The sequence below is a fragment of the Danio rerio genome, chromosome 12, assembly GCF_049306965.1.
Source record: "Danio rerio strain Tuebingen ecotype United States chromosome 12, GRCz12tu, whole genome shotgun sequence".
NCBI lineage: Eukaryota > Metazoa > Chordata > Actinopteri > Cypriniformes > Danionidae > Danio > Danio rerio.
In genome coordinates, this window is record NC_133187.1 from 22,456,012 (window position 1) to 22,482,692 (window position 26,681).

Consider the following 26,681-nt stretch of genomic DNA (forward strand, 5'->3'; position numbering starts at 1 on the left):
GAATTAAGGATTGACTTGTTCCTCAGATTTGTTTACAGTCTTTAGCGACAAAATCTTCAGAACACAGGCGACAAAACCAGACTGTGTAGAAGATATGAAATCAGAACATCATCAGGTCTGCTTTTGTTGTAATGATCTTATCTTTTATCAAATGACTGACTATAGGGTTAATCTGTGAACTGCATCTTAAATACCACAACTTCCTTCTTCATGATTGGTTAAAGCTTTTATGGTGAAAAGAAATTGAAAGGTTATTTACGTGCAGGTGACGTTCATTAGATGGCCAGATGTCTTTTCCTGCTCTCTCTTTCGGTGCGCGCTCATGTGTTGCAGAGCAGGTTTTATTTCTGTTTTCACTGCAATTTTAAAGTTTTGATAATATCGGTGTGGTAGTGTGTGCGATTTTTGTCCTTTACTCTTGTGATAAAAAAAAGTCCATTTAATTTTTAATTTTATTTGATTTATTTATTTATTTTAGTTTGTTATTTTGAGTGTAACCAAATGAAAATGTCATTGACAACTAGCTGAAATGAAAAAGTTTTTAAAATGTTTATCTTTTCCCACTTATTTTAACTTTATATTACGAAAAATTATTGTAGTTTGGTGGTTTTGAGTTGATCACAAATAACCTTGATTAATTCAACTATTAGTATATTGAAATAAAGATTAAAGAAAACAATGTGAATATTAAAAAAAGGAACTGTTAATATGATTTAAAATAACAAGTTACGTAAACTAACAATGATCAATTTTATTGTATAATAATTAATCATTAATTAATAATTGTGAGGCAGTGGCGCAGTAGGTAGTGCTGTCACCTCACAGCAAGAAGGTCGCTGGGTCGCTGGTTCGAATCTCGGCTCAGTTGGCGTTTCTGTGTGGAGTTTGCATGTTCTCCCTGCCTTTGCGTGGGTTTTCTCCGGGTGCTCCGTTTTCCCCTACAGTCCAAAGACATGCGGTACAGGTGAATTGGGTAGGCTAAATTGTCCGTAGTTTATGAGTGTGTATGTGTGTGTGGATGATTCCCAGAGATGGGTTGCGGCTGGAAGGGCATGCGCTGTGTAAAAACTTGCTGGATAAGTTGGCGGTTCATTCCGCTGTGGCGACCCCGGATTAATAAAGGGACTAAGCCGACAAGAAAATGAATGAATGAATAATTAATAATTTATAATAATGCATATTTATTAAATGTTGTCACTACAATACTAATACATTTATAAAATCATATCTTTCATCTATTTAATGCAGGGGTCACCAAACTTGTTCCCGGAGGGCCGGTGTCCTGCAGATTTTAGCTCCAACCCTAATCAAACACACCTGAACAAGTTAATCAAGGTCTTACAAGGTTTACTTGAAACACCCAGGCAGTTGTGTCGAGGCAAGTTGGAGCTAAACCCTGCAGGGACACCGGCCCTCCAGGACTGAGATTGGTGACCCCTGATTTAATGTATCTTAATCTGAACTAACAATGAAAAATTGTAGTTTTTTTAATTTAACTACTAACTATTAAATTAAGATGAACAAAGACGAATGAATGCTAAACAAATGCAATTTGTTTGTCAATACATTAAGTAAAGTTCAATAATGGGAACTTCGTAATTAATTGAAGCAATTGTTTAATAGACCATTTCAATGTTGTAATGTCATTGGCTCATGAATGTTTCCTGCTCGTTATCAAACTGTAACAAGAGACTATTCAATCCTAACTTAATGTAAAACAGGTATCATGACATTATTTATCAATATGTGGCTCTTTTTGTATTCTCAAAAGCTATAGAAATTAAAAATGTAAAAAAGAAAATGCATTGGGACAATCAAAATTTAAATAAACATATCAGATTTACAGCCATTACTAATTGACAGTCTGGACTAGTCTTGTGAATGAGTATTGAAAGTTTGCATTTTAGATGTAGGTTTGAGTCTTTTGCAAGTTCATTTACATGATTGTAAATCTACACTCAGCCAGTAAGTCAGACTCTTGTGCGCAGTCGCGTGTTTGTTACATAAGTCTTTCATTTATCTGCTCTCATCCACTGCGGTGAGCTCAGACACCGTGCAGATTTTCCACTCGTTTTGTTCAGGGAGGCTTTCATCATATGCAGAATGTTGTTTAAGAAATGAGCCGATATCCTGTGTTTGGAAAAGGTATTACAGTAAAACCTTTTTTTCCTATTTTGTGGCGTTAATTCCCTTTGAACACACTGTCACAAAGTCTCATGGAATAAAAAAGCAAAGTGACTGCTGGGTCTGCTGTGCCACATAGAAAAATGCTAAAATGCATGTGGATAAACAACTGTAAATGTTTAGGTGTAAGCAAACATGAAACATTTGCTGTTTTCGTTTTCTCTTTAGTCATGCAGTTTTCATCACTGTAGTAGACTGTAGTTTAGTCATGCAGTTTTCATAGACTGTAGTAGACTGTAGTTTAGAAAGGGGTTGTTTTTTACTGTACTATTTATTGGAACAAATTGTTGCTTGCTTTTGGCAAGCCAAACCAAATCATTAGTGATTCATCTGATTACTGTCATTATCTAATCTGTTCAGAGCTTTACTAGAGGCACCTGCTTTGTGTTCTTGGACATTTTGGAGAAGTACTTAGTCTATTTTAGTGTTTATATTATGTATTTTATTTGCATATTGGAGTCAATTCAAATGCTAAATAAAAGAGTGTTTCCTTGGTGTTATTCTACTCCAGTTGACTTGAATAACAACAGGTCAAATTATAACCATTGAGAAGTCACCAATTTTTTTATTATTCTATATGCGACTAGAATATTAAAATGTGAATTTTACATACACACACACACACACACACACACACACACACACACACACACACACACACGTTTGTTTTTTTGAAAAGTTGGACCATTACATAGGTTTTTATTCATTTTATACTGTTTAAACTGTATATTGTACTGCCCTCACCCCACCCTACCCCTAAACCAAACCATCACAGGAGACAGTGTGCAGCTTTACTCTCTGATTAAACTCATTCTGTGGGATTTATAAGCTTTTTGAGAAATGAGAACGTCACCAATGTCTTCATATTTTACCACCTTTTTGTAATACCTGTGTCATACCTATGTCATTGTACAGATTTGTGTCCTGATATGTCACAAAACGCGTGTATACACACACACACACACACAAACACACACACACACACACACACATACACACACACACACACACACATACAGTGTTCAGCATATATAAGTACACCCTTTTACATGAATATTTTTAATATGAAGGTTTACAATATTATATTTGTGCATACTCATTAGATTAGTCAGTACTGAAGCCTAATATGGAGCTAGTCTAACTAAATAACTTGTGATAATGGTCCAAAAACTAGTACACCCAAATTTATGTTATAGAAAGTTTAATTTAATAATTGTTTAGTGACTAAAATATTATTTTAATAAATATTTGTTTAATAAATCTGTTTTTTTTTAAATGCACTAAAATACATTGTCTATATTTTTTATAAACATTGTCGGGTTAATCTTGATATTTCAAGTTTAACTGAAATAATGATCAATAGTGAAAACTTAAGAAACCATTGTAATTATTCTGTGAAAAGTGTTTTGTTACTATTATGATTACATTGAAGATACTCTTCTATTCAACATATTATGTTTCTGTCATCATTTTAAAAATATATTTAACTTTAAGATTATAGACATAACAAATATGAGGTGCAATATTAAAAATTATAGAAATTTCTAAAACTTTTGAATAAAGTTATTTTTGAAAAAATATGCTTTTTTTCTTGATTGTGACAATCACATGGAATTGTTAATTTTTATTTAGTACAAATATAATATTGAAATATTTTATCTTTAATTGTTATTATAATTAAACAATGTCTCCCATTTTATCATACATCATACCTATATAAAAACCATGTATATACTGTAGCACCTCAATACCATGCTGAAATGTATCTTATGTAGCTAATGTAATGACTTGTTTGATACTCTTATAACTCCTGTAGCTTTTTGACAAGAATTGCTGTAATTGTTCTGTTTTTGTGTAATTTATCGTGTTATTATATTCCAATTGTGCATGATATTTTAATACATTTAATACACATTTACGTTAATGATATACAGTAAAACAATTGATATGTGTAAAACTACTTATTTAGAATAAGCTGAATCAACACAATACTTGAGTTTTTTTGGGGGTATCTTAATTGTTTTATGTTCAATCCACTTAAATTTGTATAATTATTAAGTTGGCTTAATTGATTTAGGTTGGTACAACATGGAGGAATTGTTACAGTGTACAAGACTTTATATTGATTTTGCCTCAGACACTTGCATCTACGCTTGAGTCACTCATTGCCTGAACGTTGTTGTGACTTTCAGTTTTTGAGGGGCGATTCTATTCACAAGAAAAGATGGAAACATGCCTTTGAGCGTTACAAAAAAAATCAGCAGGTCCAGTGACAGTGAATGACTTGATACTAGGTGTCCTTTAAATTGGCTTATTATGTTTATTGTGTGGGTTTAGGGAGTGGTTGAGTCCTGTGCGGTTACTGTGGCTCATTTCATTTGAGAGATGCCCACATTAGAAGCAGCTCTTCCATTCAGTGAGAAAAGACCACTGTTGACAGACACAAAGGCTGTTTGTGTTTGCACGCACGTTTTTGTGTGGATACTGTGAGCGAGGGAGGGAGATGGAAATTGAGAGATCGGGGTGGGTTAGCCATGTCTGGAATGTTGTCTCGTGTTGAAACTCGAACTCCTCTTGAAAGGCGTGCAACATCAACTTCTTTTTTTCTTCCCCTGAAGCCAAATGTAAAGTTCATAGCTCGGCTGGCATCTTCCCCTCTGCCCGCCATAGACTTCATTGGGGTGGTTGTGGTAGAGTACAACAGCTTCTGTGATTTGCCCAACATGAGCTAAACAAGAAGGCTTGTAGATTCCTTAGATTCAAAGGAAACTAGTGGTGCCAATTTGATGTGTCAGTCTTGGAATGTACAAAGTAAAAGTAAAAACATCTGTATTGTCCAGTTTTTAGGGTTGCACGATATTGGAAAAAACTGATATTGTGGTATCTATGTGATGCATATTGCGATATGAAAACAATTTCACCTGATGGTTTGAATGTTGTCTTTTTTTTTTAAACAGGGAGTTTAACAGTATTCAGGTACAGAAATGGAAAAATCACAGTGTTTTAAAAAATATCTAAATTCTTATATCAAGAAACATTTTCTGGACAAGTAAAAAAATGTTTTAAAATTGTTTTTAGGTTAGTTTAAAAGTTGGATATTCTGACTAGAAATAAGACAAATTCTAGGTAAGGAATGCATTTTTTGTCAATGGAAATATAAAATAACAGTGTATAATCTTCACCGTAAAAATAATTTAAATTATAATTAGTCTTTTTTTACATGTACGTTCCCTTCAACTCTGTCTAGGGGGACACGGGTTTGCAACAGAATGTTAGTGGAGGTTTTTGTGTGTGTGTCAGCATTGAGGTCCTAAGAGACACTTCTCAAATTACTAAAAAAAGAAATAATGCAACCTGAATGAAGAACAACAAAATATTTATTAAAGGATTAAGGGAGGGTTCCAAAAAAACTTCAAGAGGGGGTTCAAGCCAAAACAACAAACAAAAATTCTGTAACTGAGAGAAAGGGAAGAACTAAATAATCCATAAAAGAAAGAAAAGAAAATACATAAAAAATACTCTCACTCCCTTACTAGCATAAACAGGAGAAAACTGTTACAAAAAAAGGAAAATGGCATCCCCTCTCTACTAACCCAATCCCTGATTAACAAAGAGTAAAGAGTGTTTAACAAAGTAGTATTGAAAATAGGGTTGTAACAATATACCGGTATGACGGTTTACCACGATTTGAACGTGCACGATTATCATACCATGAACAATTGCATATCAACGGTTTTAACCCTTAAAGACCGAGACAGCCGCCCGCGGCTAAAAATAAGTATTGCTCTTAAATGTTTAATAACTTTTGATCCGCTGATCCGATTCATACAATTCAAAGATTGGCATAAAGAAGAGAATCTCAGCTTTCCAGTGCTGTATCACATAACAGGACTTTCAGAGGCTCCGGAATCAGTGCGGTTACGTCATCAACATTTGACAACGCTGATTTGACAAAGAAACGCTCGTCACTGTGTCTCCGGACAAACCAGACATGATGCATTGATGCATTGTCCCTCCTCCATGCCCAGATTGGTTCAAACTCGCTATATCACAACCAATAAGCATAGGTTTCGCTTTTGTTTGTGGACCAAGCTTTTTGAACAACACGGAATGAGAGATAGGCATACATTTATGCGTGGCTAAATAAATAAAAAAAAAAAAAAAAAAAAGTTTTGCATGAAATAATTCTCATACTAAGTACTTTTGCATGCACAGCAGCACAGAAACATGACAAAACAGTGACACAGCAAAGACGAACTGCTGCTCTTGCTGTTTTCAAAAGACGCAAATGAAGATGCAGCTGTTTGTCTGCATTGCAGACAACCATATCCAAATCCATATCCACAGACAACCATATCCATGCTGGCACATAAAACCTAAGGATGTTCCATATTGAATCTAGTTTCGTTATGTAACTATTTATAGTATAGTAAATATTTATATCTATTTTTTACTGAGGATTTGCACCATGTTTATTTGGACTTTATTTGGACTTTGACACATTATTTATTATTTTCTTATTTTTTTATTTGTTCATTGTAAGTGGTGTTGTTTATAGTAACTAAAAAATATATTATTTGGAAAAAGTCAAATTTCCTTCACTGTTCTATTATTTTGTAACATTTGTAACATACCGTATACCGCGAAACCGTCAAACATACAATGTCATCATTTCTTGTGCTCAAATGTTTTAAACTATCTTGAAATGCTCACAGACCTTGTCAACTTTTATTCAGACATAACATTGCAGATCCAATTATGTGATGATTGTGGATGCGCACATTGTGATATCGATGCTGAAATTATATATTGTGCAGCCTTACTGGTTCAGTTAAAAAACAGAAAGTGTCACGCAATTATTTAACATTTTATCACAAATTAATGTGGTTAAACTAGGGCTGCATGATTAAAAGTAAAAAGATCGCAATCTTGATTCGACCCTACACACGATCTTAATACATCTTTTTGATGATCTATTATATTTTCAAGGTCTGTGGAGAAGCTCAAAGGCACTCGCGCAAGTCTTCACAGCAACATGAACGCCTCCAAATGGCATTAAAAGTGTCACATGCTGTATTTATAAGACATAATTTACCCCTAAATGTAATTTCTATCTAAATTATTGAGAATTAGAATTGATGTATTCGCAGTTGCAAAATCACACGTGAGCTGACGCACTGTTTGTTTACTACCGAGAGGATGTAAACAGTTCATTGAACAGAACCTGCATAGGCTGTGTATAACATCTAATAAAGTTGTAAATAACGTTCAGTTTGGTGGACAGAGCGATTGTTAGGAAGCTGCGCGGGACATATGATTTGCATGGTTTTTTTTGTCGGTGATTTTTGCAACACCTGTTTGTGGATGAAATGATTGAAATACTATTGTTGTTGCTCTTGTCACAGATGAGTGTGCTTGACAAATCACCTGTGTGAGAAGACTCTTGAAAACTCTACTCTCGCCATGTTTAGATCTGTTATAGTCATGAGGGTTTGTGTTTCTCTCTGACTATGGAATATAAATTGGAGTTGCTTTTCAAGTGACAAATTGTTCACAGCAGTTGTTGTGAATTGGGTCTTTTTGCTATTAAAACAAACAAAAGAAACTCTCCGTGTTTCTGAAAAAAACATTGTGAATGTGCTTCACACAGGTGAGTGGGTTTGACAAACCACCTGTTGATAATACATTTCCTCTTGCCTCTCTGTATACACCAGTTATTTTCCTACATACAAAAACTCTGTTACAATGACCCAACAATAATGATAAATGAGAAAAACATCAAGGACAAATTAACTAGCTAAACCAAGTTAGACTTGTCATGACTCCATATATTGCTGCTACTTTAAAGGGCTTCTTTTACCATCATTTGTATTTTACTCTCGATAAATGCGTCTGCTGCATTAATAAATGTGAATGTAAATTTGTTTAATATTTTTTGAAGAAGTTTAAACGCTGCTGTATAAACCTTGAATTGCTGCAAATAAGCAGACTGAAATATGAACATATGTGGATCAAAGACATACAGGAAAAAGGAACAAAAAACAGGTCATGCCGTCTGGTGTGATCATAAAAAGCACAGAATGCCCAAGGTGTTTTTTTTTTCTCTTCACAGTTACAGTTTGTGTCTGAAATGCATCTCTTTGTAGCACATCTTCATTTGTGTAAGACAGACAAATCCCCAGCATTTACTAATTTGTTTGTTTATTTATTTATTTTTTTCATTAGTTTTGAGCTGTTTATTCCATGACGTGTTCATACTGTATGTGATTGTGTTCTGCTCAAATCAGATCACAGCATGGTCCTTGCTGTGAGCTGAAAAAAACTATTTTTTATAAACGCACTTATGCATGCATAAACGTGTGCATGCACAGACACACACACAGACGGGAACGAGTGTGTGTTCTACTGGTGGTTTGTAAAGCCCACTAACGTGCATGAGACACTTCATACTCAGAATTGCACAATATTTGAAACATGGAGTGTTTATAAGAAAGTGTTGAATAAGTAATTAAATGATTTGACAGATGCATAGCCAAATTTGGACAGACCAAAGTATTAATAAAGTTGCTAATATTTTAACCATACACTTTGATTGAACTGTTGTTGTTTGTTTTTAATGCAGTAAAGGGTCTTGCATCTTCTTATTTATGTTGCTGGAGGTCCCCATATCCAAGTATAAGCAATAGGGTGAACAATGTGGAAAACCCTCCCGTTAGAACTTTATTATGCATTATCACAAATGTGTCACTACTTAAATCTAAACTTAAAACCTATTTATTTAGACTTGCTTTTGATATTCCATAGTACAAAGTGATGCTTTATTGACACTTGTGTTCTTACCATCTGATGTGTTTTGATGCTTTATTTATTTATTTATTTATTTATTTATTTATTTTAATATATATTTTTAGGGTTTTTTTCACCTTTATTTGGTATGGGACAGTGGAGGTTACAGAAAGGAAAGTATTGGGAGCAGAGAGAGGGGAAGAGTTGTCAAAGCACCTCGAGCCAGGAATTAAACTCAGATCGCCATGAGCACCATGGTGCTATATGTCGACGCACTTAACCAGGCTATTGGCACCGACATTTTGTTTTTATCACTGTAAAGCACTTTACAGGGCATCCTCATGGTTGAAATAAGGTGCTATATAAATAGTTAATTGCTTAATTCGTATAAAAATATAGTTCTTCTTTTTTTGTAGAAAACAGAAATTAGTTTTTTATAAATGAGAAGAAATGCAGCTTTTAAATTAAATAATACATACTGTACACACCAAAGGCTTAATATCATTTTTGAAAAATAGCTGGATCATAGTAGCTCTGGATATAAACTTAAGCAAGTCAAGAACAAGGTGTAGAAAATAGAGGCTGATATTATTTTCAGCTTATCAGTTGAAATGAAAGGTCAGGTTGAGTGCATTTCATTGTGGGATGTAGATGGAATGCAATGATTGGCTGAATTCAGGGTATCATATTTGATTTCCTCATATAATAAGTAGAAACAGAGTAGAATGCTAATATTTATCATAGCATGTGTATTGATGCTCTTCGTTTGACCATTCTAATGCTTCTAATAATAATAACTAAACAAAATGTACGGTGTACAACATGACTAGTAACGTTTAAAAGGTTTACATTTAGTTGTTGAAACATATAGTGGTTCATTAAATGTTTTTGCATTTTTTCGATTTTTGTAATAAACTTTTCAAAAGAAACTCATTGCATATTTTCACATACAGGGGCCTGAGTAATTTCGGGCTTGACTGTACGTATACTTGTACTATTAGTCTTTTATGACCTTGAACTTAAAATTGAACAGTACATGCTTTTCTGTCTTGCGTGAAGTGTGACAAAGCTAAATTTTTAACAAGAGAGCAGCCATATTTTTAAAATTCTACATTCCGGAAATAAGAAATGTAATTTTCACAATAAATGAAGCATTTTCTTCCTGATTGGTTTTAACCCAGAAGATGTGGGTTAAGGAATTCATTGCATCTTTATTGCTCCCACTATGCTGGAGGAAGCAAATCGTTATAGATCCAACTCCTGCAGAATTCTCTGATGTGGAGCAGGAGAGAGAGGATATTTTGTGACAGTGATGGTTTTAGATGCATGGATTAGAAGGAATGCTTTCCGAGCAAGTGTATGATTGAAGTGTATGGAGGATGTAAGAAACGAAAGAAAAGTTTGGGTTTTGACATTACTTTTAAGTCAAAAATGGGGCAGGCAGCTGTATGTTTAGTGACAGGTAAGTGAACAGCGTTTACATTTACAAAAATTCTTCATTTTCATGTTGTTTGAGATGAAAGCAGACAAGATGCCGTTTATATCGGAGTATGTTTTAAATAATGACACAGCTCTGTGTTGTTTAGAGAACTCGTCTACTGTCACTGTCATTTGGTACAGTCTTGCTCTGCATTCATCATTCTTCACTCGTATTTTCCCTTCAGCGACAGGTGGAGCTTACAGTTTTATAATGTGTCATGTTTGTAAAAAAATGTTTACACAGTGCCTACAAGGCAGCTCTGTTTATCATCTATTTTGCTTTTGTTTACTTGGTTTTTCTCCTCCTCGACCTACTTGTAATTTTTATATTATAGTGTGAAATAGCTGGGTTCTCCGTCCATCTTCGTACTCCATTTCATTTTCCATACAGAATTTTGTTTATAGCATATAACTTTTTGATCTTTAAATAAAGATCTGTCAGGAGTTCAGAGATTTTAAATCTATGGTGTATGTTTTTGCAGAAGCCACTAGCATTATTTTTATTTAAGAAATAAGTCAACAGCTGAAATTGTATTGAAATTGTTATCTGTGTCTAAATGTTCCACAAGTCAGAGATTTAGATTGCATTTACACATTATTTTATGTTTTTTTTAAATAGTTTGAATTGCCACATTTACATGTACTGCTTTCGCCTCAGTTGTGGACATGAATAAAAAAAGTGTTGGGTTGATTTGCACATATAAAGTACTTTTCAGACAATAAATAAGAGACTTTTATATTTACATAAGTTTTTTCATATTGAGTTATAACAGGAGTTCTCAAACTCTGTCCTGCAGGGCTGGTGTCTTGCAGATTTTAGCTCCAACTTGCTTCAACACACCTGCAAGAATATTTCTAGAAAGCTTAGTAAAAACTTGATACGCTAGTCCAGGTATGTGATTGGGGTTGGAACTTGGAACTAAACTAGACACTGGCCCTCCAGAGTTTGAGAACCCCTGGCCTGAGTTATAACATAGTTTGTTCTTTGTGTCGTGTGACTGTCCAACAGGATGTCATGGCAATTCGTAACTTTTTGATTTAGTGGCTATTTTGTATGAATTCATATGATCTCATTCATACCATTTTAAACGATTTGCTTATACTCCAATGACAGTTCTTTTAAAAATTGTACATTTTCATATGACTGAACTCATACTGTACGAATTATCCACTAAACTGACAAAATGTAAAATACTTACGTTTCTTTGTGAGTTCAGGCCAGACTGTCACCACATGGTCTATGTCCATGTCACAGATTAAAAATGCAGAGTTTTCTGAATTGAAATATTGTTTTCATCCCCAACAAATTAACAAATTCATCATTATTTTTTATTAAATTGTGCACTTCTACAGTGTATAGCAAATCTTTAAATTAGCAGTTTTATGTACTTTTTTATTTTTATTTTTTTTTTACTTATTTATACTTTTGAATTGCATTACAGGATCTTAATTTTTCCTTCAAAAGCTTTTAATATTAAAAATTGAGTTTTGTTTTCATTTTTCTAATAATTTTAAAGTGATATATCCTCTGTGTTTGTGTTGTAAATTACAGTGCATAAACCTGGTAATAAACTGCCAGTACTTTTCCTGTTAATTCTACTTTTTCTGTTATTTTAATTTTTTCTATATCATTTCTTAAACAATATCGGAATAATAATTATTGAATTTTTAACATCAAAAATTGATAGATCTGAAATAAAACTCCCATAATGCATTTCACAACTGTAAATAAACTGAAAACACTTAGTAGAAAACTTCATTCTCCAATTAAAGCTATTGAAAGCATAGTTCACCCCCAAATTTAAATGACCTTATCATTCATTCTCCCTCGTGTGGTTTTAAACCTTTAGCATTTTTGTTCTTCTGTTGGAAGATATTTTGAAGAAAGCTGGTTGCTGGTATCTACTTCTACAGTAGGAGAAATGTATAGTTTATGGTAGAATTTTTATTTTATTTGAGTGAATAATACATTTAAGTGAACAGTCTTATACCTTTGACTTTTCAAACTATTTTCATCTGCATTTTCTGAAAACAATCTGTAAAATTCACTACATGGAACACTTGTAGAACACTAAGGTCCAGTTCTCAAATCTGATTGTTCAAGTGAAACATCCTAAAAGTTCTGATAATAGCACCTAAACAGTTCTGATACTTGTAGCTCTGAAAGTCTAGCCACTAGTTCTATAAAAAATAGAGAGGAACTGTGGCATACCATTTAGTCTTAAAGGTATTTGTGGTCACTCTTAAAAACACAAGATGCCAGCTCTTTTACTTTATTGTATATACAGACATGTTTAGTCAGAGAAGTCGTTCCCTAATCTTTTCTAAATTGGATTGTTAGTATACTGCATGGCTGTTATTTAGACAGATTAAATAGGAGAGCCTTCTTAAAAAGGAGTCTCAGTTAAAAGAATGGTTCACCCTACAATGAGAATTTTATAGCAATGAACTTGGAAAAGAGTTCGGAATCTCATGTGGGTAAACAATAATGACAGAATTATCATTTTTGGAGACTTTTCCGTTTATATGCTGAAATAATTGTCACCATGACATCACAAACCATGCATTTACATATAAATATTGAGGATAACGAAATATAGACTTGATGAATGTTGTGTTCCTCATAGAACAAAAAAACATGACTTAACCATCGGTCTACATGGTTTTGAGTACTAAACAATTGACTGTTGAAAGTCTGAAACAAGTGCTTTCATGCCGTAACATCATCATGCCTCATACCTCTCTAATGGAGGGATCAGCAGCTGAATGATTTGTTGAAAACATCACCACATCACGTCCTGACTCTTATTTCCATCTGTTTTCCTAGAGTTACTGGGCTCCACGAAGAGGCTCAATGTGAATTACCAAGACCAAGATGGGTAAGTTCTTTTATTTTTCACATGGTTGGTCCAAAATGTGTGAAAAGAAACTTAAAATATGCTCACGTATTGTCCAAACCTGCCCTCTTTACTGTTAAATATTTATGTAGAATCTCAGAAAAGCTCAGTTTTATGAACTGCTGAGGAGCAGATTGAAGCAAACACAAGAGCTAAACTGAAGTTTTAATTACGCTTATGTGCACATTTGACCGAACAGATCATTGTGCCATGTTTAAACACTGAAAGTGAGTGTTTTAATTGTCAACATATTTAACTTATGTCATTTTATTTTGTTTAACATTTATAAATACAGATAACTAAAAAATCCCACAAGTTTGTATATACGTACATAGAAGCAAAATTTTATTAATTTATTAGTTACTTTTTTTTTGCTGTTATTTTTCTTTGTATCATTTCCTCGCTCAGAGAAGACACATCTAATAAAGTTATTAACAAAAATAGTAATGTTAATTAAATTTGCCTACCTGGAGGTGATACTGAATATTTGACTCATTCATTAATTATTATTTTTTCAGTGCAAGTCAACTGAGTTAGCTATAATTTCCCTAGTACATTCATGAGCCATTAAGCTTTTTAATTAATTATTGAAACATAATATTAAAGAAAAACATGTATAGGTAAGGCTAGTTCAGCTGTCTTTACTGCGATCATAGTTTACTTTCGTTCTACACTTTAAATCAAATCATCACATTACAGCATAAGCAGTCATCAGGAGTCATACAGCATCTTCCATTGGACAAATGTTGAGAATTTTAAACGAGATTTTAAATTGCCTATGCTTGCTTTTTGTTTTTTTAAAGGGTTAAAAACATAATTAAACATAGCACATCCAATAAAAACATAGCAATAAAAAAAGCAAATGTATTTTGTTTACTGAATGCCTTGAGGACTTGTTTTCAGGACTCCATGTCACGGCTTGTGTTTGTTTGCTGAAACTAGCTGGGGTTTTGTTTGCTTTCATGGTATGTTTGCGTAGATTCAGTCTAAACACTGTGCTGTAATACTGTACTTTCCTGTCCAAACTGGAAAATAATGTGTAGATGCCTGGCTAAAAGTCAAAGATTCTTTCAAACTTTCAAGTATTATTGCTCAAACTTAGTCAAATGCAACGTGACATAGTTTGACTTGTATTCCCATGACTCTTCCCATGATTCCTTCTTGTTTTGAGCTACCAGCACTGTTTGAAATCAAAGCTCAGACATTTAAAAACGGCCGCAGATCCAAAGCTCTGATCACTCTTAAAAATAGTGAACTGTGGCTCTAGGGGTAAAGCTGCCACATGTTTATTAATGTGCATTTTTATTGTTGTTTAAGGAATAGGAAGTAGAACAGGACTATGCATTTGATCATAATTGAATCATTTCTAGGCCTGTCACTATATCTATTTTTTGTTGTACAATATATTGCATCAGAATATACTGTGATAAACTATATTATTATTAATAACAATTTAATAATTGGATATTGCAATCAGAATGTTAAAACCCACATTCTAGATAAATAATAATAAATGTTAACAAAAAAGTGCAAGATAAAAATGAACAGAGTCTGTGATATCTGCTATCAGGTAAATACTCAAGTGCTTTTTTTTAACCATACTGACATGGATAACTCCAATAGAGATAGAGATGTTGCACAATTAGATAAAATGTTGCTAGAATTGTTTATGTATGGGCCATATAGATTGCATGATGAAAAATGATTGAAGTCATGTTTGTGTGTTGTGCCGGGCCTAATTATTTCTGAACTGCTAGACTGGTTTACAGATGATGTGGCGTTGTATGTTATGTAAAAAGAAACCATTCAGAAACGAAAAAATGAATAAATCTATAGTCCTTCATTGCGCATTCACCTCCAATGGTTTTTTTTTTATAAATATTTTTTCGGGGTTTTCACCTTTATTGGATAGGAAAATAGAGAGAATTCACAGGAAAGCATGGGGAGCAGAGAGAGGGGAAGGATCGGCATAGGACCACGAGGCGGAATCAAATTCAGGTCGCCGTAAGCACCGGAGCGCATGTGTCGACGCCCTAACCACTACACCACTGGCGCCGACATTCACCTCCAATGTTGGAGATGTGTGGAACTGGAAGTGCTGGAGGAGTGCTTTCATTTCAAAAAACTTTCCATTCACATATTCACAGTTTTCAAGCTTTTACCAAAACATTCATGTCTGCACTTGCCACTGGTATAAATCCCATTCAGAGTGTTTATGTCAGATAGTAGGAGAGAGCAGAAGCATTGATGCTAGAGTATGCTAATGCTAGTGTCATGCTAGCACAATTACCTCGGATTTCAGAAGATGCAGGTTTAAATCCTGTTCAGAGCAGTGCAAGTAGAACTGCTGGAATTACATTGGTACCGTAACCCGGATGGGAATGAGGTTTTGGGGGAGAGGCAAGTTTAATGGAGGCTATTTAGTAGTATCTTTGGCAAAAGCTAAGAGTGGATTGTTACAGAGTGCATATGGCCCTAGAATATGAGGTACCCTGAGGCGGGTTGTGTTGGGGCACATCAAGTCCCCCCTCTGTTCTTCAACTTTATTGTCGTAACCACAACCAACACGCATGCTCTACAACGTTATCAGCACCCCCGAATTTTCAACTTTATAATCCCCCTTCCCCTTCTTCAACTTATTCGCTTTATTTTTCATGTACGAGCGGACGCAGCCATTTGAATATTTTTGACTGTATACTTCTGGTCTCATTCACTTCCATTCATTTTTAGACAGTAAAACAGCTAGTTTTGCTGCTTGATTTTGCAAACTGATGTTTTCTTATTATTATAGGTTTACCTAGTTTTTGCAGTACAAGTGCTTAAACTTCCGGTGGACACATGGCCAAAATGTAGAAAAAAACTATGCCTCTGGATTAGTGTTTACATAGGCTTAAAGGGATGGTTCTTCTGAAAATAACATTTTTGTCAACAATTACTAAAGGTTGCTTGTTTCAATCTTTTATGAGTTTCTTTCTCCTGTTGAACACAAAAGAAGATATTTATCACGTGTTCGAAAATTGGGCCCAATTACGCGGTTTCAGACTCGATCAGAATCAGATGTTGCCTCTCGATCAGGCCTCTAATATGCAGTATAATCTCATTATTATTTTAACACATCTATAGGTATGCAGTGGCACAGAGTTAGACCCTTTTTTTGACTTCACACAGAAACAGCAACTTGACATTACTTTGTTGCAGAGGCGCTGTTGGTTAAATGCCGGCAAAGTAGAACACAGAATATCTGGTGCCTCATGTATCAACGCTGCGTACGCACAAAAACTTTGCGTACGCCAGGTTTTACGCTCAGAATCGCTCACGTTTGGATTTACTAACAATGAACTGAACATGGGAATGTGCGCAGCTTCACGGCAGCTTTCTGGCAGGCGTACGCACATTTTTTGTGCGTGTCTGTTTTATTTCCATTGGCGACTCCTAGAGGCAGTTGTTAAATTCCTCTCTACAAAGTGTCTGAGCCTTGCAATGGCAGCTGTATGAGACGGGTTCATCTAGCAGGTATGTATGGTTTCCATACCATACAGTTGACCAGCTAAACATTAAAGCACAATTTGCAGCAGTCGCCTGTTTTCCTAATGTAATCTGAGCTATATCTACTGCACGAACATTGCTATAAAGACACTATCTGAAGATGAATTTGCATGCGTGAATCAGAAACATTTCCATTCAATAAATGTGCAAATAAAATATGATGTACAAACTTATTAATGATTCCTACTAGTCTTTCTCGTGATAAATAGTTAGCAAAATCTAATATGTAGCGGGGGGAAAAAAAAAGAGTTTATCAGACGCTGGATTCGAACCAAGTTCATGCTCGAACGTGTCAAAACATGTAGACATGTGTCTTACAAGCGCGCCACTGAGACCGTTAAGGATACTGCAACAGTTTACACCTATGAATCACAATATTTCCTTTATAATTCACTCAGTGCGATGTTCAGACCCAACTGTGTTAACCGCATCAGCTAAACTCTCCCACTCTATTTTTTTCTTTTGTTGTTAATTCCGGAGAACAAACTTGCAAATAACACCGCTTTTCTCCGGTCTACCTCCGAAAGGAGCACCTCCAATTCACACTGTTCAAAGTTTCTATTTTTGCCTTCTTTTGCCGTTGCTTTTTCGTTGGGTTTTTCCAAAGTAGAGTAATTTGCATATTCATACGGGGGAGGAGGCAGGGAGGGGTTTTGTGCTCGTGCATGTTGCGCTCAGTTTCACGTTCATTTAGATGTACAAAAGAATATGCGTGAGACTCGGCGTACGCGGTGTTTCATACATCTGATTTTTTTCTGCGTACGCACATTTACAGCTTTGTGCGTTCGCAATGTTTTAGTATGATTTCCACGCAAGTCTTCGTACATGAGGCCCCTGGTCTGGAGGCATAAAGCTGATGACGATATAACATTGCCGTAGCAAACTGTGAGATATGTAAACTTGGGATTGTCTGACAGGTGTTTTAAGTCGAGGTGCTATTTGATTTTATTTATAAAATATTTATTTTATTTTTTAAATTATTTGTTGAATGTTAAAATAAGGTGAATTAAATAAAAAAAGCAACATCCTGGATCTGTTTCTTCGCTCTTCTTTATTTTTTTTTATGCATTATAGAAATATCGGATCGGATTCGGTATCGGTTGATACTCAAAATCAAAGGACTCTGACTTAAGGGCAAAAAAACCTGATTGCGACATCCCTACCGGTAACCCTTAACTTCAATAGAAGCTTTCTTTAAAAAAATAAATAGTGAGAACAATTTAATTTTTTGGCCAGCTGTCCCTTTAATAATCTTGACAACAAATCAAAAATGTGAATTTTCAGTCTCACAATTGAGCAGATACCCAACAGTGATGATGACAACAACATCGGCATAAATATTCAACAAACAAAGAGTAATCTGATAACATTTCCATGCTGAACACCATGCTGGGAGCACGCAGTAAGATAACATAACTGTTTGTTCAGACAACTCTTATAGGCTATTTGGGACAACATTAGAGGGAATAGTGTTGGTTAACGTGTGTTTTTATGTAGTTCTCGTTTCCCCGTTCTCCGGGTAAGATGTAATGGATTTTGTACAGCGTGTGCTCAGTCTGCTTCTGTTGAATCTGGGTGTCCCATTAGTCTTGAGAGACAAAAGTGGCAGAAAGTTGAAAGCGGATCTCAATGAAGTTGAGGGCCTCACATTAGCATGAGTGCTAATTTTTGCTTTCATGCAGCAGGCAAAGAACTGAGAAAGCCACTCCTGAGGGACCTGCAGCTGAGGTGGAGGAAAAACATTTCATTATTCATCACTGCTACTGGCACTGTGCGCCTTTCTTTCTTTCTTTCTTTTTCTTTCTTTCTTTCTTTCTTTCTTTCTTTCTTTCTTTCTTTCTTTCTTTCTTTCTTTCTTTCTTATTTTTTGTTTTCTTTCTTTCTGTCTTTTGTTCTTCTCCCTGATGTCCTTTTTGTTGTGTTTTTGCTCATTCTTTCTTCCTTTTTCTGTTTGTCCTTTTTGTTGTGTTTTTATCAATCTTTCTATCATTCTGTTTTTTCTGGTAATTTCATTTACTTCAGTTTTTTGTCCATCAGTTTCTTTTAATTTTTGTTGTTTTCTTTCTAAATGTCTTTTTGTTCTTTGTTCTTTTTCTGTGTATCTATCTCTTCATATTTCTGTCTGTTTTTTGTTTGTTTTTTCTTTTCATGTTTTGCTCGTTTTTTTTTTTTTTATTTGGTTATTTTATTTTATTTTTAGTCTGGCATTTATTTATTTTTACTCATTTTTTTCTGAATCTCTCTGCCTCATCTTTTGTTTTGTGCTATTTTTTCATTCTTTCACTCTTTTTTTTTGTTTGTATCACTTTTTCATCTTTCATAATACAGTGATAGTTCATATTAATTTGTTAAAGCCCAGCAGGATATTTCTAAAATGCATAGTAGAATTCATACAGTGACCCAGTCATGTGTCATAGAGATGTCCCCAGTGTATTTGTTTTAAGAAGTCTGGATCAGATAGAGTGTACCGAATGATGGACCAAACACATTGTTCTTCAGATATGCATCATAGTAATCATCAGCTTTACTCGCTCCCAGCATCTGTGGCTACTGAACGATAGCTGCAGGGGGCTTTTTTCTATTATCCATTGTTAGTTTCACAAAACTCAAGCCGTCATATAATTTTAATCATGTTCCACTGAAGTTATGAGGGTCTCCGTGGGAGGTGATATGTGTGAAGTTGTATATATGTGAGATACAGGGGTTGGTTTTCTTCTCTGCATGTAAGGGCTTGTTGGAGCACATTGGTGGTGCAGTGAAGTAAAATACCGGAGGTATAAATTATGTTCAAAAAAGCTTGCATGTCCTTAACCAGCGGGAAAATGTGGAAGTTCACCCAAAAATACAATTTTACTCACTATTTATTAATCCTCATTTCCCAAGTTGTTCCAAACTTGTATGGGTTTCTTTTAGGGGTGGGCGATTTGGCAATTTTGAAAATCAAAACCTTGATTAATTGAACATTTTAACTCTATTATGATTAATGAACAATTATTTTATTCATTTATACATTTTTTTGCCCTCATAGTTCACTGACAGGTTTTGTACAGTAAATATGCACACATTACAAGTGAGAGATTGAATGAAGGGTGCATTACTTGACATTAAAATTATTGAAGAAAACACGCGCTATCTACTGTCTGATTATTTATTGAACATCAACGCTGAACAACTGAAATTAAAACACTTATTGCTTAAAACCAACAGTCACATTGTTCTTATAAAAAAGTGAAAATAAATAACTTGCACATTTGGAAACAAAATATTTTTTATGTTTTTCACATCAAAAGTAGAAAATAAACAGAATTTATCTCTTTTAAATAAAATAGCAGAATGTAATGGAAAATATGCATTCTCATGCATGTCTGCCTCAGCTTCCAATCATCATCAATGTAATGCAAAGTATAGCTCACAAATGAGTCCATCGTCCTACTTAACTACAGATCAGATGTGGCTGCAAAGTGCTAAACATTTTTCAGTACAGCAGCTACATTTTTACTCGTCTTGTACATGAGCAGGGTCACATAACTCCACACAGGGTAGGGAAGGTAATTGGAAAAAAAAATCAACCTGAAAATATTTAATTGATTATAGGTTCTGAATGTCGATTTAAATTACTTTTCATTTAATTGCCTAGCCCTAGTTTCTTAGTTTTTTTAAACAAAAGAATATATATTGAAAAATTGTATGTAAACAAATGGTCCCCATTGACTTCCATCAACTTTTTTTTACTATGGAATCAAATTGGTTACATCAGCCAGTGTGGTTATCATGTCCTTCTGAAAATGTTGTTTTGTTTCAGCAGAAAGTGGTTTTCATTTTTGGTTGAACTATGCCTTTAAATATTTTAACCAAAGGATTTTTAAATGTCCCTTTCAAGTAAATGTTTTTTGAAAAACTGACTTTTTATTATTTCATAGCAGGACTAAATTACATTTTTAAAATATGCATGATTTAACTAATGTACTGTATTTATAAGCTATGTTGCATTTAACTAATGGGATGCTTTAGATTGTATAAAGATAATACTGAAGTAAAAAAAAGAAAAAAAAAACCTGTTGAAAGAAAAATAAATGGTAAAAAAATTGTGCTGAAACCCTATTGTAATAGTTAGAAAAGACCAAAGATTACAGCTTTGTCATAAAACTGATTGTGCACACCAAACCATAAGTTACAGAGATTTGAAACTTTCCAAAACTTAAAAATTGCCATACATTGTTTTTGTCCAAGTTGGCACCCACTAGTGGTATTGTGAAACACAGATGCTGTAGACCAATGAAATGTCAACACTTATTTAAAACTTAAGTGCTGACTTTAATAAGCACTTATTAAAGTTTATTCAGAATGAAACTTGGTGGTCTTGTTTGACGATCGTTCTTGTGGACATAGAGGTTTTTTAGTAATTTGAAATAAATTGGCCACACACACAAAAAAGTTGACTCAATTTAAAACTGTATGGCAACTTCCTGCAGAGCTTTTTTTTAGTTGACCCGACTTAAATCGAGTCAAGTGCAGTATTTTGGTTGGAAGCCAAGTCAAAAATTCTCCTGCAAGTTTCCTAAATATTTTGAGTTGAGTCAACTTTTTTTTTTTTTTTTTTTTTTTTTTACGGTGAACTAGGGCTGACATATTGCAGTTCATAAGTGATTTTATATTGCACACAACATTCATGTCATAGGTAAACCTTTTCAATCCAAACAACTTTGCCTCAAGAAGTCTTGTAATCCACCAAATCATTTGCTAATCATTCCAAATGATTTAAACAATAAAAACAACTTCCATTTCCTAGTTTCAGTTTTTTCATAACTGTCTAAGTTCTATAGGTCAGTAATTATCCAAAAAAAAAAAATAAATAAATGAAATTATGTGTTCTAAAGAATTCTAAAGAAGCATTGTGATTATTTGAACTACATTGTAATCTATTGTAAAATGTGTATTTCAGTTTTCATGTATGTAATCAATTCATTGTTATATATTTTTAAATAATTATTGATTTGACTTTATTGACCTTGATTCTTCTGTTAAGTATGAACTGTAATCTTTTTTTTGTTTGAATCTTCTGTACTTTTGCTGTTTTTGGTTAAATGAGGCTGTGTGACGTTCACTGTAAAATGCATGAATCTCTCATCCATCATTAAACTCAAGTCTGAGGGATTTTATGATCATGTTGAGTTACACTCATGGGCTGGAAAGGAATGCCTCTAAACGAATCCTTCAAACTGTTGAATAAATTCTGAACAACGTCATATACAGTAGATCATCACTGAACCTGTCCAAACTGACAACCAATGATAATATAGTACAAAGCAAACTTGAGCTACCAATGAAAGCAGGGACATTTTTTCTCAGAGACAAGTACGTCTAAAGACATCTTGGTATTCCTGTGATTCATTTTTAATACAAATTATAAATTTATCCGTCTCCGACAGAAGTGCTTTGTTGGGATATGCAAGATTCAGTTTTAAGCCCTGAAACAATCCAAGTCTTCATGGAAAAGCCAGCTTAATCTGGAGAGCTAATTATACACTTAATAGCTGCACTGACACTTTTAATAGCCATTCCTAGAACTGAGTGTGAACAATTGTACGAAGTTTGCCAACCACACGACCACATATTCTCCCATAGATTAATAAATCCCCAAGTACGCTTGGCATCAGATTTGAGAAATTCTAATCCTATAATTCAGCTCTTTCATCTATAACAATGCTTTCTGTATCTGATGTATCTGTAGATCTGTCTTGAACAGTGCAGTAGATGATAGCTAATATACATACACAGTGGATGGGGATTTATTAGGCCTGTCTACTCTGATTTCAGTCTTTTTAAATTATTTTAGGAAATGTTCTTTTATTCATCTTTTAGCATCCATCAAACAGATTTTCTACACTTTATTCCCTCAAACACATGCATATTTTAGAAGCTGGACCATCCCCAGTCCTAGAGTGACTGTGAAACTGTTAATTGGCCAGTGCTGTCAGGACTGATGGCGGTCTTGTACTCAATTGAACTCTGTGACAGAAACAGCGGCAGGCCGGCCAACATTTCTGACCAGATGGATAATTGTTCTAATAAACAAGATGCGTATTTGTCATGTTCTGTTTGTAAAATTATTGAACATCTTTTAATTTTTATTTTTTACTGCATCAACCGAGCTTGACAGCACCATGCACTGTTTACACTGCAAAAAATGTCTTTCTTACTTAGTTTTTGTCTTGATTCTTAAAGCAGCATTTTTTAATTTTTTAATTTTTTTGCTTTGAAGTAATAATTTTACTGTGATTATTGTACTATACTACAATTAATTTACTAAAAACTAAACTATTTAGTTTACTCCATTGGCATATTATTTATCTTTTTTCAAAGAAGAACTCGTCATTTTGATGTTATATCTGAAGAGAAGACAATAATTCACTAGCCATGCATACGCACAAATGTGTGAAATGTGTATAGATGTTTAAAATAAAATAAGTCATGATTCATCAAAACTTCAATCCTAATATTAATTCTAAATGTACAAAAAAATTCAAGAACAACTTATATCTCATGTGAACAATCTTGTATAAAGGGGGCCTTATAAACATGTATAAAGACCTCTACATATGATTAGATATGTTGTTTACAGGGTGACTATAAAGTAACTTGACATTAAAAATGTATGTGAGGCAACTGTGACTGCATCTTTAGAAAGTGTACAGATATGTTTCCTAACGGTGATAAATGACCGTTCAGGCAGGATCACACAGAGTGTGTTTTTGTGGCAAGAGGCACCTTTTTTAAATGGTTTCTATTGGCATTAAATGTTTTGCGTGATTTTCATGTGCCCAGAGTGCTGCTGCACCTCGTGTTTCAACAGCGCGCTCTGTGTGCCTGCAGTTGGAAAAAGTTGCCCAACATCAGAAAATTTGCAGTCTTTTCTAGTCAACAAAAACACAGTGTTCAAACGATAATGAAGGTGTTGGTTTTAAGTTCTTTTCCTTTTTCTTTTGGTGCAATACTTGTCTCTTCTTAATTCATAATTTGTCATCTTAGAATTTTCTAAGGGCCAATGTTATTTACTCTTGTAAAAAATGCTTCTTGATTTACGAATTTTTTAATTTTTGGACTAGAAACAAGACAAAAACTCTTTCTTTTGTGGTGTACAGTTCTCCTTTTTTACAAAAAAAAAAATAAAAAAATAAACAGTTTGGAATGTCAGGTTTTAGTGTGTAGCTTTTTACATTTTTCGGGAGATTTAGGTGCAGTTTTCAGGATTTTTTTTTCTTGTTTCTCCCTTCACAGATTTTCGGCTCTTCATCATGCGGCTCTCACTGGCACTACTGACCTCTTGTCTCTCCTGTTGGAAGCACAGGCCACCGTGGACATTAAAGACAGTAATGGTGAGACACTTTATAATTTTTTCTCTCATTAATTTATTCATTTTCTTTTAGGCTTAGTCCCTTTATTAATCTGGGGTAGCCACAGCGGAATGAACCACCAACTTATCCAGCATATGTTTTATGCAGCGGATGGCCTTCCACCTGCAACCCATCTCTGCGAAACATCCATACACACTCACTCACAGTCATACACTACGGACAATTTAGCCTACCAAATTCACCTGTACCGCATGTCTTTTGACTGTAGGGGAAACTAGAGCACCCGGAGGAAACCCACGCAAACACAGGGAGAACATGCAAACTCAACACAGAACTAGGGGTGTCACAATTTATGCTCAATTTCGATTATCGAATCAAAAAATAGAATCGTCGATGCTGCCACGCCCCCATGTCACGTCAGCTTGTCTTGCCAAGCGGGAAAAAACAGGCTTGTTGAAGTGCTTGTTAAACTGCAGAAGCAGGAAACCCGTCGACAGAACTTAAACCCTCTACTCTTTCAATGAAGTGGCCGGTGCATTTTGGATTTTCAGTGAGTTATGTTGACAACGTTTGTGTTGTCGACAAAAAAAAAACACAGTTTTGCAAGCTCTACTATGTACGTATTACGTACGGTTCGTCCGATAGACAACACCGGCATCGCGATCCTCCGCCCGCCCCCGTTGCAAATCCGCTCGCGAACAGTACACACTCAGGCCCTGTTTACACTGTCTTTGTTTTTAAATGGCATTTTAGAACGACAACGATTTAACATCCACAGTGGCGTGTAGCGTTTCTGAGCAGCCCTCCTTCCTCTCTACCTCTGACACACACACACACACACACACACACACACAGACACAGACACACAGACACAGACGCACAGCCGCTCAAGACAGCAGGTTCAGGCAGTCAGGGGACTGCTTCAATCTTTCACTCACTTGTACTTAGTCATTTTAGCGAACACCTCAGATACTGTTGGCTGGTTCCTGTTGGTTGTGCGTCTTTTTTTACCGACGCCATTATAACGACACAGATCACTGCCTATTCACGAGTCCCACAGAAAAAGTGATTTACAGGTGGTAATTATGTGTGTAACTTGCCTTTATTCATTTACTGTATGATTTGTTTATGGGAAAAACAAAGACCACGCAGGTCAGGTAGTTTAAACGGTAGGCTACAAATAATTAATTGGTCATTAATTAATTAATTATTCATAATCGAAAATCGAATCGAATCGTGCCTTTAGAATCGAAAATGTAATCGAATCGAGGATTTGGAAGATCGTGACACCCTTACACAGAACGGATTATTATTTAATATTTTGCTGTTTTGGAAGATGAAAGGCATATAAAGTTTACATTTCCTCTTGATTACATCAGAAAAATTTCATTTGAATTGAGCTCCGATGAATCAAGCTCAGATGAATCGAGCTAAGATGGGCTTTTATACTCTCAAAACTAGCTTGCTGATGATAGCCTCTGTGAAATTGCATACTTATAATTGTTATAAATGTTATAAATGAAGTCAAGCCAAAGTTCACAAACTATAAGGACCCTGCCATACACCTGATGCAAAAAAGCGCAAGACGTGTATGGTAGGATTTGTTGCTACTTTCAGACCAGCGCAACTCTGATTTTTATTGTTTGCAACATTTTTTGTTTTTATTTACAATTACATCCAAAGATGCTTCTTCTTCATTTACTTTTGGTGAATGTAGCCTTGGCCAGGAAGAGTTGATGTCATCAGGCGGTACCCAATGATCATTGGGGGTTTCAACCCTAAACCGCAACACCCTCGACATTGGTGGGTCAGCAGTGGTGGCCAAATCACTGCCCATCAACTCCACCTGGCCTCCAGCTAAGCTCCTCTCTTTTAAGCTGTGCTTTTTTAGTTTATTCATGACAATTTGCGTTTGTATAATTTTGTTGTTGTTATTATTATTATTATTATTATTATTATCAGTATTATTTATTATATACGCATATTTATATTCAGTTTAATAAAAACAAGTTTAGATTTGTTAAATAGACATTTAAGAATTATCAAAATGTCAAGAGATTTAGTTGTACACATTATTTATTGCTTATATGGGTTAAACATAGATACAAATTTCTAATTTTAAAAGAAGAATTATTTTGCCAGGATAGAAAAAAAGCACAGCTTTTTTCATTACAAGTCTTGTAAAAATAATGATTTTCTGCTCCCTGCTTGTAGGTATGCGTCCATTGCACTATGCTGCTTGGCAGGGGAAGGCTGACTCTGTGCTTCTGCTGCTGAGAGCTGGAGCGTCTGTGAATGGAGCTTCACATGATGGACAGATCCCTCTCCACCTGGCGGCACAGTACGGACACTATGATGTGGTATGTAGCTCAATATTTCTACACTTTTGACCAATTTGTGGCTTTCTAGACTGACACGGGGAGGGTAATGTCAA

The 26,681-nt window shown here is 34.8% G+C and overlaps 1 protein-coding gene across 14 annotated transcripts in view; it reads left to right on the plus strand.

Annotated features, from left to right (window-relative positions):
* The window catches only part of caskin2 (CASK interacting protein 2), an 86,561-nt gene that overhangs the window by 7,669 nt on the left and 52,211 nt on the right, over positions 1 to 26,681 (plus strand). For 9 of the 14 annotated variants that reach the window (XM_009306713.5, XM_009306714.5, XM_073918422.1 and 6 more), the window contains exons 3-5: positions 13,277 to 13,328; positions 24,171 to 24,268; positions 26,462 to 26,607. In XM_009306713.5, the coding sequence (XP_009304988.1) occupies positions 13,277 to 13,328; positions 24,171 to 24,268; positions 26,462 to 26,607 (296 nt within the window). Of the gene's footprint in view, positions 1 to 10,168; positions 10,433 to 13,276; positions 13,329 to 24,170; positions 24,269 to 26,461; positions 26,608 to 26,681 lie in introns of those variants that run through there. The other 5 variants (XR_012387989.1, XM_073918423.1, XM_073918424.1 and 2 more) reach the window with 1 other exon arrangement.